Consider the following 14,276-nt stretch of genomic DNA (forward strand, 5'->3'; position numbering starts at 1 on the left):
ATAGAATTTTACTTAAACCATTTGTGTTGAGATTACAGAAATAATGTTGTTGGTACTGACTGAAACTGTAAAGTTAAATTAATTCCCATCATGCGTAATGCCAGTTTAGGTGTTTTTGAGCTAGAATAAAAAGGGCAAGACTTGTTAGTGTTTAATGTTGTGTAAACCATTTCTATTACTTTAGACTTTTGTGGTGAGTGGAGCTTGTGTGTAGCTAAAGCCAGGTATGTGTTTGATTGATTAATTGTTTGTTCTTTAATGTAAAAATCTGTTACTTGACAAATGCCAACAGAATGATTTTTCCTTTCTTGCATGTTCTACAGTTGTGTTAGTAAGAACAGCTGCATTTGTCTAGCATGCTAACAACATGTGCCTGTTATTGTGAAATGTGCCACACAAACTGTTAAGATTAGAGTGAAATAATTGTGGGTCTTGTTGAAAACAAACTTCAACCTCTTTTTCCTAACATTGGGATTTATCAGAAGGATATTTAGAGCAGCGTGTGCTATACACATCCTGGAGCAGCTCAAAGTTTGATAAATTTTCCATTGTTTACTTTTCACTGGTTCTTCTGGTGTTTAGGGTTATTTTTTTTTACACAGGAATACTTGATTGTGATTGGTGAATCGCTGCATTTAGTGGTCAGATATTTCTGAAAAAATGACAGTTGTCCAGGGCAGCACTGTAGGAAACCAGTGTTTCTTATATAGCTGTCCTTGTATCCTCTCCATCGTCTGTATAAGTAAACTAGTAAAATAATTTCAACACAAATCAATATTTCATGCTCATGTATTATTTATTTGGCACTAAGAGGGACAAAGTACATTCAACCAGTGATTATCACAGAATATCACCCCTTCAGTGTGAAACAAGTCCCCTTTGCTTTGAAGAAGATTGACATACTGTAAATGTGGTGGTCATATCTTAACATTTCAGGTTTCTAACATCAGAAATCCAGGGTTTTCGGAGTGAGAGTTTTTCAGCTGTCGATAATGAACTTTTCTGGACTAAAAGGAGGAAGTTTTGAGATCTAGGGTGCAGTATGTTTTCATAGTAAAATCATTTTATCTCAAAAGATCAAGGAACATTTGATTCCTTTTGATGTGACCTCATTTAAAGATGTATTTCTAGCTTGTTTGTGAGATTGTAAGTTTAAATGTTAGCCTGAGGTTTCTGTGTTGCTGTATGAGGTGTTGCTAATGAACATTTGTTAAACCAGTGGGAAAAAAAGGATTGGGAAGATGGACTTCTGCCAATGTCCAAGACAGTAGATGAGCCATCACTTTACTATAAATGGCATGGATCCATAAAATGTTCTCATAAAATGGTTATATGATCAGAGTGGCAATCATTACTTTAATTAAAAAGAGCTCGTTTTAAAGAATATGGCTGAATGCACATAATGTAAGATAGCTTATTTATCAAAGTAACAGATTAAGTTATTCTTTTTCTTTATGTGTAGGCTATTGGTTATTCAAATTGAAAATATTTTGAATATTAAAATTATTTAAATTCATGAAAATAAGTTAATGTACTGTGCGTTAAACCCGTGCTTATGAATTATTAAGTAGGAAGCCTCAGGTAAGCATCATTCAGCACGCATAGCTCCGCCCTCCAACGCAGGCATTGGCTGCCTCTTTTAAATATTCACAGCAGGGGCTTGTAATTGGATGGATTCTTACACAGCTGATTTCATAAAGCAAATTCTTGGGAAGTTGTGTAAAATCACTAAGAGACATACTCAAGGTCCACAGGGAATCTCTTAATCTATGAGGAGGGAAGTCATTTATGAGAGGCGCTGGACTTTCATTCATGTAAGTAACGGTGCTTTTATGTTTGCCGCAGCGTCTTTGAAGTTAAAGCGGCTCCTTTGATCTGATCTTTCACTGCGCATCTAATTAAATGTTCTCAGCCGATCAGATGAGACGAGACAACTGTATTGATAACTAGTCGGGAGATCATAAGAGAATGCTCGGCTTCAGGTCCATTTGCTCTTTCATATTTTTCTTTATTTGCTTCACTTGTTCTGCTCATCGGATTTTAAGACTTTTAAACAAATACGAAACATCACAAGAATGTTTTTCATTTGTTTCCAGCATAGTTTCAAGGATGAATTGCATGCGTGCTTTAATAATAATGATGATGATAATAATAATAATAACAATATCATCATTATCATCACTATTATTATTATTAATAATAATAACAATTCGTATTAGTAGTAGTAGGTGGAGTACTATTATTACTATTTATATTAGTTTATTTTCAAATCTATTTCATTATTTTTCGTTAACCATATTTTGAAACTTTATTCAATTCAGGAAACCCCCATCACCTTCATTTAGACCCAGATTTTTTCTTACTTTTAAAGATGAGAAGCTGTATGTTTTCTCTAAGTTTACTTTAAAGCAGTGTTTTGTTATAAGATGAGAGATGCTTGAGGGACTGGCTGTGCTGGTGTTTGTCGCAGTCCGATCAGAGACCAGAAATGCATGAGTACACACTCAAGATGAGAGTAAATATTACTTACAAGGTGAAGGTCACAGGCAAAGAGAGTTTACGGTTTAGTATTAAACATTGTAAATATATATGATATTGTTTATGTATATGAAATTACAAACTTTGATTTAATAGTTTTAACATACAGGGAGAAATGTTCATATGAGATCATAATGCATATCATCTAACATCTCTGTTGTAACTGCAGTAAGTGTGTTGTATGATGATAGCTGCAGTGAGATGAAGCTGATCGCATCAATTCTAGCTGCTGCAAGGACAGATTCACCTCTTCTTATGGTTCCTCTGCCTGTCTGTGTCTGGATTTATGACCCTGTAGCTGTGAAGACTTTTTAGTTTGGAACACGTCCAGCTCTCACCTCATCCGAAAAGCTTTTACATCATCATATTACGATGACAGATGACAGTACATACGGTACTCTCCGAGCACTGGTGTTCCACTGCCCTTATCCAGCCGTTTGGAATGTTAAAGCTATAAACACTAAATGAATTACAATAAAATGACATGTTTACTCTGCTTTTACTGTTTTTGCCCCGGCTGTTTTGCACTGAGTTATTAATACGAAAGGGGTAATGCTAGTAATATAGGACAGGATAGAACAAACTGACAACCTCTGCTTAGGCCTTTAATCAGTCTGGCTATGTACATTCTGTCAACAACACTCAAATTATCACTGTGCTCAAACCTTTGGTCCAGTATATGACTAATGCAATGCTTATTTGAGTGCTTTGATTACACTTTCATCTCAAACAGCGGAGCATATATTAAGACAACCTTAATCTAAATTAATTACATGGCTTTGATGTTAGAGTTCAATGGGTTGATTAGTGGAGCAGAGACATGCATATTCCTGAAATTGTTGCTGCAAACACATACACTCATCTATCTCCACTTTGTGTTTCTCACCAGCATGTCATCTTTCTTACTTTGCAACATACTGCACATATGGCTTTGTTGGAATCCAGATTTTGGCTTTCCCCTACATTCTAAACTGAGAAAGAAAATTATATATATATATATATATATATATATTAGTGTCTACACCGAGGCATAGTAATGTTCTGTTTAATATAAGCTCTGCAATTTTGTTGTCTGCCACTTTAAATGCTCAAGCTCTTTAAATGTAGACACTGATTGGCTGTCGATGTTTTATCGTTCATCAGCTAGAACAAATTTTTTTGAAAGTGATTCCAATGATATCATTCCTCTGTGCCATTATTGTTATAGTTCTGGTTGGACTCTGCTGTTCTTTTACACTCAGAACGATAAAACTATATTGTTATCATTATAGTTATTTTCCCTGGTGTGAATGGGCCTTTGTAAAAATAGGGCCCAATGTATTGTGTTAATATAAAGGAATTATCCGTGCTGAATTTTCACAGGTGTTTTACCCATATTTTGAATTACGCGTTGCATTTAGTTGTGTTTTAGGGTTAAATTAAATGTCTGTAAATTAACTGAAAATGTCCTGGCAGATAATTACCAGTACCTTCTCTGTTTTTATTATTGTTATTATTTACTCACCCTCATGTCATTTCAAACCTGACTTTCTACGTAGAACACCAAAGAAGATCTTTAGCAGAATGTCCCAGCTGTTCTCTTCCATACATTGAAAATGAATGGGGACCCAGACGATCAAGCTCCCAAAAGCCCCATAAAAGTAGCCCATACAAATATTCCTCTGACATGGGATATTTTTGTGTAAGGAACAGACTTAAATTTAAGCTGCTTATCAACTTGAAAATCTTGCTCCTTTACCACTTTCATTGTATGGATATTCCCATTAAGTTATGGAAACGTTATTTCTGAATGTTCTCTAAAAAATGAAATTGTGCAAACAAACATTATAGGAATGTTGCTTTTGAATGTTCTCTAAACCTCTTAGATGAATGTCCATCTAAAATCTTACAGAAAAGCATTCCATAAATGATGTAGAATGTTTTTGTTCTAACTTTTTGAGAATATTATTAAAAAGACCCAAACATTTGAATGAACATTCTAATAACAACTGGAAGAATGTTTGCTCTTAAGTTTGAGATAACCCTTCCAGAACATTCTGAGAATGTAAATAACTACTTTTGTGTTCCACTAAAAAGATATGTGGGTTTGTAAATTAAGGCAGAATTTTTACTTTTGGGTTACAATTAGGACTAAGGCATTGCTGTCTATGGCTGTGCCTGCATTTACTTATGTTCACATGTAGATAGATAGACAGATAGATGGATGGATGGGTGGCTGAATGGATATATCATAAACGGGCAAGTGAGTTCTACATTCTCTTAACAAATTTGATTTAATGATAGATAGATAGATAGATAGATAGATAGATAGATAGACAGACAGACAGACAGACAGACAGACAGTCAGATACTTAAATGGATATATTGACGGACAGACAGATATATTGATAGAAAGATCATGTCCTCATACTCTTTGTCACATATGGATTTTGCCGTCTTAAATGTCTGTCTCATGTGCAGTGAAACGGCTTCTACTCTCAGATCTTAATTTGGTCCATTCTGACCTGTCACATGTCTGCAGTCTCTGTATTTATGTCTCTGTGCTGTGAGTGTAATGCTGGGAAGGTAATTGCCTCTTAACCCTGTAGAAAGCAATTCAGTCTCCTAAAACTCAATGAAAGTGGAATATCTCGATTGTATGGCTCAGTTCAGGATGTTTTACAGTTCCTCTCACTTCAGTGAGTCATAATCTCCTTGAAAGCATTTTTCACAGATCGGGAGGTGAGCATGACTATGATCTTGTCTTGTGTTTTTTTCTTTAAAGACTTGATGAATTTCACAGGTGACAATGTCAGCTTGGATATTACTGCTCACTGTGGGTGTGTCTGTCCTGGGACTGTCCTGGGGTCAGCGAACTGAACCCATGTTTGCCTCAGTAACTCAGAATGTTTTCCCGCCGGACTATGAGAATAACCCTACGCAGCTCAACTACGGCGTGGCTGTCACTGACGTGGATGGAGACGGAGATCTGGAGATGTTTGTGACAGGGTGAGTGTACTAGTCTTCAGATCACATGCACTGTTTTCAGCAGAATAATGAAGTGAAGCATTAATGACATTATGTTTCTCTAGAGAAAATACTTTTATCAGTGTCTAGAAGTTATATGGTGCTTTTGTGCTGTTTGATTGAGCTTACATTTTTGCGATATTGACACAGAGCAGATACACTGGCCAAGAACATTACCTCAGTTTGTGGCTTGAAAAAGTGATATTTTCTAAGAGAAACAGAAATGTCAAAGCAATTAATTGGGATTATTTGTAAACCATTTGTGAAATGATTTGGATCTTTGTGAATTTGTGTTGATGAAAATAGATGTAATTGGAGAGTTCATTGTTTTGTTTGAGTTGTGCTCAAGAATGAAATTAAGTGCAACTGACAGAATCGTATCTCTAGGGAAACTAGAATCTGTTTTTCCTTCCATTAAATGACAGTCGAGGTGGAATTGTGGGATTGCAGGTCAGCGAAATACACCAACAAAGATGTGCCTTGTTGGAAACTGGAGACAAATAAATGGAATATGGTTATACATCAATCCTTCAAGGCATGTTTTTATTTGAGTTGAGTTTTCAGGGAATATATCTTGAATTAAATTGATTTATTCTACCCCACTGGCTTTGTTTTTTCTTGTTTTAAGCATTTTTTAAGCATAAATATAACAACAACCATGCTTAAAAAAAGCAGATGGGATATTTTGGGATATTAATATGGGATGTTAAAGTAGATTATACTGTTGTAAATATTACATTTGAATATTAAATAGGCCTATTTATATAAAATTGATTTATAGTATTAAATATTTAAAAAAAATTATATGAAAGGTTTTACTGCAGAACAATGTATATCAATTAAGGATTTTAAGCTGTGGCCCTTTTTCTTGATTTGTTTGAAATATGTAACTTGATATATAGCTCTACCTTTTTTCTTCTTAGCTACAATGGCCCAAATCTGGTGTTGAAGTATGACAAGTTTAAGAAGAGGCTTGTTAACATTGCGGTTGACAACCGCAGTTCTCCATATTATGCACTCAGAGATCGACAGGGCAATGCCATCGGAGTGACAGCATGTGACATAGATGGTGATGGCAGGGAGGAAATTTACGTCCTTAACACTAATAACGCCTTCTCAGGTATGAAACGGATTCATAAATGAGGCTTTGAAGGAAATGCTACAGTAAATGGATGTTAGTTTCATGTAAATTGTTCATGTCGTTTCATGCAGGGAGAGCAACGTACACTGACAAGCTCTTTAAGTTTCGTAATGGGCGGTTTGAGGATCTCCTGAACGATGACATAAATGAACATAGAGACGTTGCCAATCGCGTGGCTGGCCGGTCAGTCGCATGTGTGGACAGAAAGGTAACACCTCTACTAAGTTTGCTTCAAATTAATGCTTTTGGGAAAGCTCAGTGGCAGAAACATTTTCCTCACTAAAACCAACCAGGTGGAAAAATTAATAATTTGCATGTTTCCCTCACACAAATCTATTTCAAGGTCAATCATTTCCAAGTATGGATCAAATGGGAAGTGTTTTCGTCTCCATTTTAAAAGCTGATAAGCTCAATTATTTTTCTACCTCTGCATTTTATGTTTTCATTTACATTTGCTTTTAGTATTGTCCCTGTGGTTCATTTTTAGATGGGAAACCACAGCTGTTGTGAACGTTCTCAGCTAACATGGAACATTCTTAGAACTTTGGCTCTTAAAGGTGGGGTATGTATTTTTTCAAAAACGCTTTAGAAAAATGAGTTGGGCCGAGTACCAAAACAAACTTGTAGCCAATCAGCAGTAAGGGGCGTGTCTATTCATGATGCGGAGGAGAGAGCGCTTAGTGCACAGGACGGACATTAGCCGAGCCGAGCGACAGAACGATAGAGATGGTGGGAAAAAAAACAAAAGAGGAAAACGTCTGCGGAACAAAAGAAGGCTTACGTTAAGGCAAGAAGCAGGACCCGTGTAAATATCGGATCAGCTTTCCAGTGCTGGAGAGAACTCAAGGAGCGGAAGGCCTGCGATCGGACGCCAGGTTGCTTTGTTTCTTCTCGATAGGTGAGTAACACAGTGTCTCGCGCCGCGCCGCAACAGCTGGACGCGACAAAGTGACCGTTGAAAATCATTTGAAATTTGTGTCAATACGTCATGAATAGAACGCAGCAGCAGTTTTCTGTCGGAGATTTGTGTGTCGCGCCGCATCCAGTGTAGACCATAGATATGTATATATATCTAGGGCGGAGCTATCAAAATAGGGGCGTGTTTGTTTTGGTGATTTGAAATATCAACATTGGCTACCAGAAATCACTTACCCCACCTTTAAAGTTATGAACAAACATTTTTTTCCAGTAATGCTAATAGAACATTCGTTCAAAGTTATCTGGTCTTTAATAATCTTCTTAAAACATTAGCACAAAAAAGTTTAGGCCTATACATCATTCATGGAATGTTTTCTTTTTAAAACATTTTAGTTTAGTTCTTTTTCAATATTACTACTTGTTTCAGAAGGTTCAGAGCACATTCAAAAGTAAGGTTCCCATAATGTTTGCAAAATGATGAAATGATTCCCTTAACATTCATATAACCAAGAAAATACGTTTTTAAAACATTGAAAAAAACTGGACATTTTGAATGTTTAGAGAACATTCAAAAATAGTGTTTTTGTAACTTAATGGGAATCTTAGCATAACGTTCTTAGAACATGCAGTATGTTTCGGGTTATTCTCAGCTCTAAAATATTGCACAGACTAGAAATTGCTCTTCTTGAGTGCAGTCTGTATAAAATGATGTTTAGAAATGCTCATCCAGTATTAATGAATGACTGAAAATCATGTAAATTTCTTGCTCAAAGCATTTGGGAAGACTGTTAGAGATAAATGTGAATAGTAAGTTGCAGCCTGAGGTATGTATTGATCATCAACAGAATTGCAGAACATCAGCATGTAGAATCTGAGGGAAAGTGAGTTCTTGAGGGTGTTGAGTGACTGTTCACATCTCGCTACTGTCTGATTGTTTCAGCCTGACAGACTCTAAATCCTCTGCGGCCATCATTTGCTGTCCGCCATTACCATTGAGTCCTGCCCCCCTCAGCCAACCAATATGATTGTTCATTTCCAGTGTTCTGCAGTATTTGTCTCTGACATTGAATCATGTGCTGTGATAATTAGAAAACACAAGGCCTCATTTGTTTCTTTTTGTAAGGAGACGTAATAGGTGGGAAGTGCCGCCTTCATTTGTCTCACTGCATGTAGGTTATCAGAGTTTCCACCGTCTGACCGTGCTTCACTGGTACCTATAATCCCAGACGGCATGATGAATGGCCAAACATGTCAATGATTTGTATTTAGCTTAAAACACAATAAGCTGAACAGCATATTTCTGCAATTATTTCTAGACTGCATGCTGTTGTGTGGAGCAGTCAGCGGTGAAGGATGCTCAGTAATCCTGGGGAAGAGCTGCAAGGGATTGAAATGGATTTTTTCCACCCGCAGTCATTTGACTGGGCTGATGATAGTGAGACGGTGCTGCTTAAAAGTCCTTCATCAATGATTTTATGATTTAAATGATTTAGGACCATGCTTATAATAGGTTTGGAGAGAATCAAAACAAAATGTGTTTGGTCTTCTTAGAGTTCAGTTAGGAACCAAAAAAATCGCCCTGCCATTAGATACTTTGTCGATCCACAAAGAAACTTTCACAAGTTGAAATGAACTGCTGATGCAGATTGTTGAGTTTGCCTAATTTATTTCTAACTACAGTCATACAAGGTCACAGAAACATTAAGATCCAGAAATCTGGGTTAAATATTTATTCATATAATTTAGTGCTGTCAAACGATTAATTGCGATTAATCGCATCCACTATAAAAGTTTTTGTTTACATAATATATGTAAGTGTGCTGTGTATATTTATTATGTATATATAAATACACACACATGCATGTATATATTTCAGAAAAATATGTTATGTTTATATATTAAATATATTTATTTATAATATAAATTATATGAATGTAAATATAGAGATGTAAATACATGTAAATATTTTTTAAATATATACTGTATGTGCGTGTATTTATATATACATAATAAATATACACAGAACACACACATATATTATGCAAACAAAAACTTTTATTTTGGATGCGATTAATCGCGATTAATCGTTTGACAGCACTAATAAAATTACATTCATTGTATTATATTTATATTACTGTATCTTCATTGCCGATTTGTTCAAGGCAACACTAAATAATTGTGATTTAAAAAAAGTAACTAATAATTTACCAATGATGCCATGCTCTTTAATCGAATAGTTCACCCAAAAATGAACATTTGCTAAAAATTTACTCACCCTCAGGGCAAGTTGTAGATGAGTATATTGCCTCATTGGAAAAGATTTGAAGAAATTTAGCATGACATCACTTGCTCACTATGAATCCTGTGTATTTAAGACATTTATAATTTCAAACCGTTGCCCCCTGCTAATATACAACTCTATGCAAAATGTCACTTTCTCCAGTGAAAAAGTCATCACGTCTGAATCAGAAGAGAAATACGCACAGATCAAGCACCGTTTACAAGCAAAAACAATCCAAAACAGTTCTGAACAAATATTTTGGTGGATTTTGATGTGAGAAGACAACAGGGGAAGGACTTTTTCACTGGAGAAAACATTATCATGGATTATAGACCTGTATTTTGTCCAGAAGCAATGGTTTAACACTGTAATGCCTTATGGATTTGTTTCTCACAAATGCACAGATTTTTGCTTCACAAGATGTTAACTGATGGACTGGAATGGTGTGGATTACTTTTCTATTATTTAGATTTTTTCATCAGCTGTTTGGACTCTCATTCTGATGGCACCCATTCACTGCAGAGGATCCATTGGTGAGGAAGTGATGTTAAATTTATCAAAATCTCTTCCTATAAAGAAACAAACTCAACAATACTAGTGAACTTTTTATTCGCTTTTAATGGGAACCTCAAATAATGGAGTTTCCCCAATGAGTAATAATTGTTTTATATAAATGATTTAATACAATATTTGTATTAAATAATACAGTTAAACAGTCTTAAAACATATACGGTTTTCTCTGGGAACTGTGTACATTGACTTTTTAAGTCTAAAAATGAGTGACAGCAGCTGCCACAGTTGTAAAATGTCCCCTGTATATTGTATATTCCCTTCAGCTTCAGAGACATTAATATTCAAATGCAATGTGTAGTTTTTCTCTCCTTGAACCAAAGCATTGTCATTTGTCACTTCAAAGTGGACAGGAAGACACATGGGCCTGTTTCTGTAAGAGATGGATTGATCCTCACATTCACCCATCTTCATGGGTTAGTGATTACCTGCATCATGTGCTTATTGCAGCTTTCCCTCCCAAGTGCAGTTTATTTATTTATTTATTTTATTTGTGCACAAATTACTAAATACTGACTAACAACTAAATATTGTTAATAATGTTGTGTGGTAATATTTGCTTAATAATAATAATAATAATAATAATAATAAACATTATTTATTTTTTATTTTATTTTATTATTTAATTTTTTAATGTATTTTTTTTATGTTCATTGGGTGGGAGGTCTGTACATTTTACACCAACCTTTCAACACATAATTTTCAACCCAAAACATTTTTGCAGGAAACTAGAGTTGGTAAAAAATATGCTTTGAAAGTATTAGTTTCGCATACTTTGCTGGCCCTTGTTACTGGCAAAATTTCTGTAAATCTAATTCTTTATTGATAAACAGAGCATGAAAAACATGGAAATCATGACATTAAAACCTAAGCTGCTAATACATTCTGGGGCAGCATCTGTTTTAACTCCATTATGCGTTAATCTGTATTTTCTGACCTGAAGTGGCAGTTATGTAGAAACCAGAGAGCGTTTGACATTTTCATTGTTGTGCCTCATTAGGATTCTGGTCACGAGCTGCTGATATTTATATACTTATGTATATATTTCTTTATTTCACAATTTCCATGCTGTTGGATCGTGGGTGTCTTTATTGAAACTGTGTGCGTAAGTTCATTTGCTTGGCTACTTCACTGACTTCATGTCCACAGGGAATCTTTCTGATAATGGGGTGTGAAATTAATATCCAAGGGGAGGCAGCTGAAATATGTGTGGTGTGTGAGAGTATGTGTGCGTGTGTATGCAACTGTATGTGGATGAGTGTCTCAACTTATTTCTCTTATGTTATATGAAGATCACATACATGTTTTTTTTGCTATGTTTTACAAATCTTTACTGTGAGAAAATGAGTTACAGTATATTAGATTTTCCACAAATTACACGCCACTGCAACTAACGATGTTGCCTCTAATTGAGTTTTATTCTTTATGGCCCCTAATAAAGTTAGTGTACTTGTTTACTAAGGAGACAGCAGTGTCAGTGAAGAAGAGCATTTTTGAGACGAAATATGTGGTGTGTAATGTTTGTAAATCACAATAAAACAAAGTGCCACCTATGAACAAAATCATTTTGTATTTCAATGTCAATCAAGCTGTAATTTTGTGAATCAAGCTGTAAATTTATGCAAAAAGTATGCAAATATTATTTAATACTTTGTGTAGTATAAATTAAATTAGCCTTGGAAAGACATTTATTTTATTTTATTTTATTTTATTTCAGTCTTAACCATTCTGCAACAACATAAAACATTGTAATAATTTAATCCAAAAAATTACAAAATAAATGTGAAAAGTGTGAAGTATAGAAGCATAGAAAAATAAGTATATTGGGTGTTTGCTTTATTTAGAATTGTGAGAATTAAAAAAAAAAAGTTTTTTTTAATTGTTTATGAGATGAAACGTTATTAGTTATCACTATACACTCAACATGTTTTTATCTTTCTTTTTCTTTTTTAGGGAACAGGCCGTATGCAAAAAGTATGCAAATATTATTTAATACTTTGTGTAGTATAAATGAAATTAGCCTTGGAAAGATATTTATTTTATTTTATTTTATTTTATTTCAGTCTTAACCATTCTGCAACAACATAAAACATTATAATAATTTAATCCAAAAAATTACAAAATAAATGTGAAAAGTGTGAAGTATAGAAGCATAGAAAAATAAGTATATTGGGTGTTTGCTTTATTTAGAATTGTGAGAATTAAAAAAAAAAAGTTTTTTTTAATTGTTTATGAGATGAAACGTTATTAGTTATCACTATACACTCAACATGTTTTTATCTTTCTTTTTCTTTTTTAGGGAACAGGCCGTTATTCCATCTACATTGCCAATTATGCCAGCGGAACTGTAGGTCCACATGCTCTGATTGAAATGGATGACAGCTCAAGTGACCCTTCCAAGGGAATCATTGCACTTTCAAACGTGGCTGAGCAGGCCGGAGTCAACAAGTTCACAGGTGCGTGTCTGCTTATTTATGAATGCGTGAGGGGGAGTGTGTAAGTGTGCGATGATGTCAGTGAATATATTACCCAAGACTCTTTAACGGCCATGAGCTGTAGGATCCAGGTTTTTTTGCCTTGTGGCTGATTTACAGTAGAGCTCAGTGCTCATATCAGCTTTGAATCACTGAGTTATAGACAGTGTTTATCAGCTAAAGCAGCCAGTAATAGAGAGAACAGGGCCCTGGAAGGCAGCGCTGAATAAAGAGATGGAGGTTTTGGCCCACTCAGCTGTTTACTGCACTGAAAGTCATGTGAAGGCACAAGGACAAGTGAGCCGTATTTCAGCTCTGACTTATTCAATGAAGCAGCCATTCCATTAATCACTACGGGGAGAGCAGGGCTTTGGACCACCGTTCAGAGCGGTTTCGGAGAGCACTCTTGAGAAGGGTTCGAGCAGGACAGTCTCAGAAGGGAAAGCAACAAAATTAAGCTTTCGTGATATTCTCGCCTCACTATGGAGGATTCTGTCAATGTCTTGGCAGATTTCACATTTGAATGACACAAAACATGGAACGGCTTCAACCACAATATTTAAATTAAATTAAATTAAATTAAATTAAATTAAATTAAATTAAATTAAATTAAACTTTTTTTATTCACATATTTAATATTTCATTCATATTATTCACATATTATCACACATTTAAATGACAAAACAATTGAATGGTTTCAACAACATGTTTAATTTCATTTTACATATTCTTTTATTTTATATTTTATTATGTTTGTATTTTATTAACTTTTTTATTGTTTGAATGACACAAAACATGGAATTATTTTAAACGCAGTATGTTTGTTTCTTTTTTACCAATGCATATTTTATTTTATTTTTCACATTTCACATATTTTATTCACATTTTTCACATATTATCACGTTTAAATGACACAATTATGGAATGATTTCAACAACATGTTTTTTTATGTTGATTTATGTTATACATGCAGTTTTATTTTATTTATTCACTTCACATATTTCATATTTCACATTTTATTTACATTATTCACCTATTATTGCATGTACAAATGGCACAAAACATGGAATGGTTTCAACTACAGTATGTTTTATTTCATTTATATTATAAATGCATATTATAAAATCTTTTTTATTTATTTTATGATTTTATTAACATATTTCATATTTCTTTCATATTGTTTACATTATTCACGTTTCATATTTCTTTCATATTGTTTACATTATTCACATATTATCACATGTTCAAATGACACAAAACATGGAATGGTTCAATTTAATTTAATTTAATTTTTATTTAATTTAATTTAATTTAATTTAATTTAATTTTATTTTATTTATTTATTTAT

General features: G+C 34.3%; 1 protein-coding gene across 1 annotated transcript in view; it reads left to right on the top strand.

Annotated features, from left to right (window-relative positions):
- Positions 1-1,749: 1,749 nt before the first annotated feature.
- LOC107747283 (cartilage acidic protein 1-like) overlaps positions 1,750-14,276 on the top strand; it is a 25,350-nt gene continuing 12,823 nt past the window's right edge. The window contains exons 1-5 of the mRNA XM_016561752.1: positions 1,750-1,814; positions 5,321-5,526; positions 6,468-6,664; positions 6,757-6,893; positions 12,754-12,910. Coding sequence (XP_016417238.1) covers positions 1,770-1,814; positions 5,321-5,526; positions 6,468-6,664; positions 6,757-6,893; positions 12,754-12,910 — 742 coding nt within the window. The 5' untranslated portion in view covers positions 1,750-1,769. The remainder of the gene's footprint in view (positions 1,815-5,320; positions 5,527-6,467; positions 6,665-6,756; positions 6,894-12,753; positions 12,911-14,276) is intronic.

This window comes from Sinocyclocheilus rhinocerous, unplaced genomic scaffold, assembly GCF_001515625.1.
Source record: "Sinocyclocheilus rhinocerous isolate Xijiao unplaced genomic scaffold, SAMN03320098_v1.1 scaffold1069, whole genome shotgun sequence".
NCBI classification, from domain to species: Eukaryota; Metazoa; Chordata; class Actinopteri; order Cypriniformes; family Cyprinidae; genus Sinocyclocheilus; species Sinocyclocheilus rhinocerous.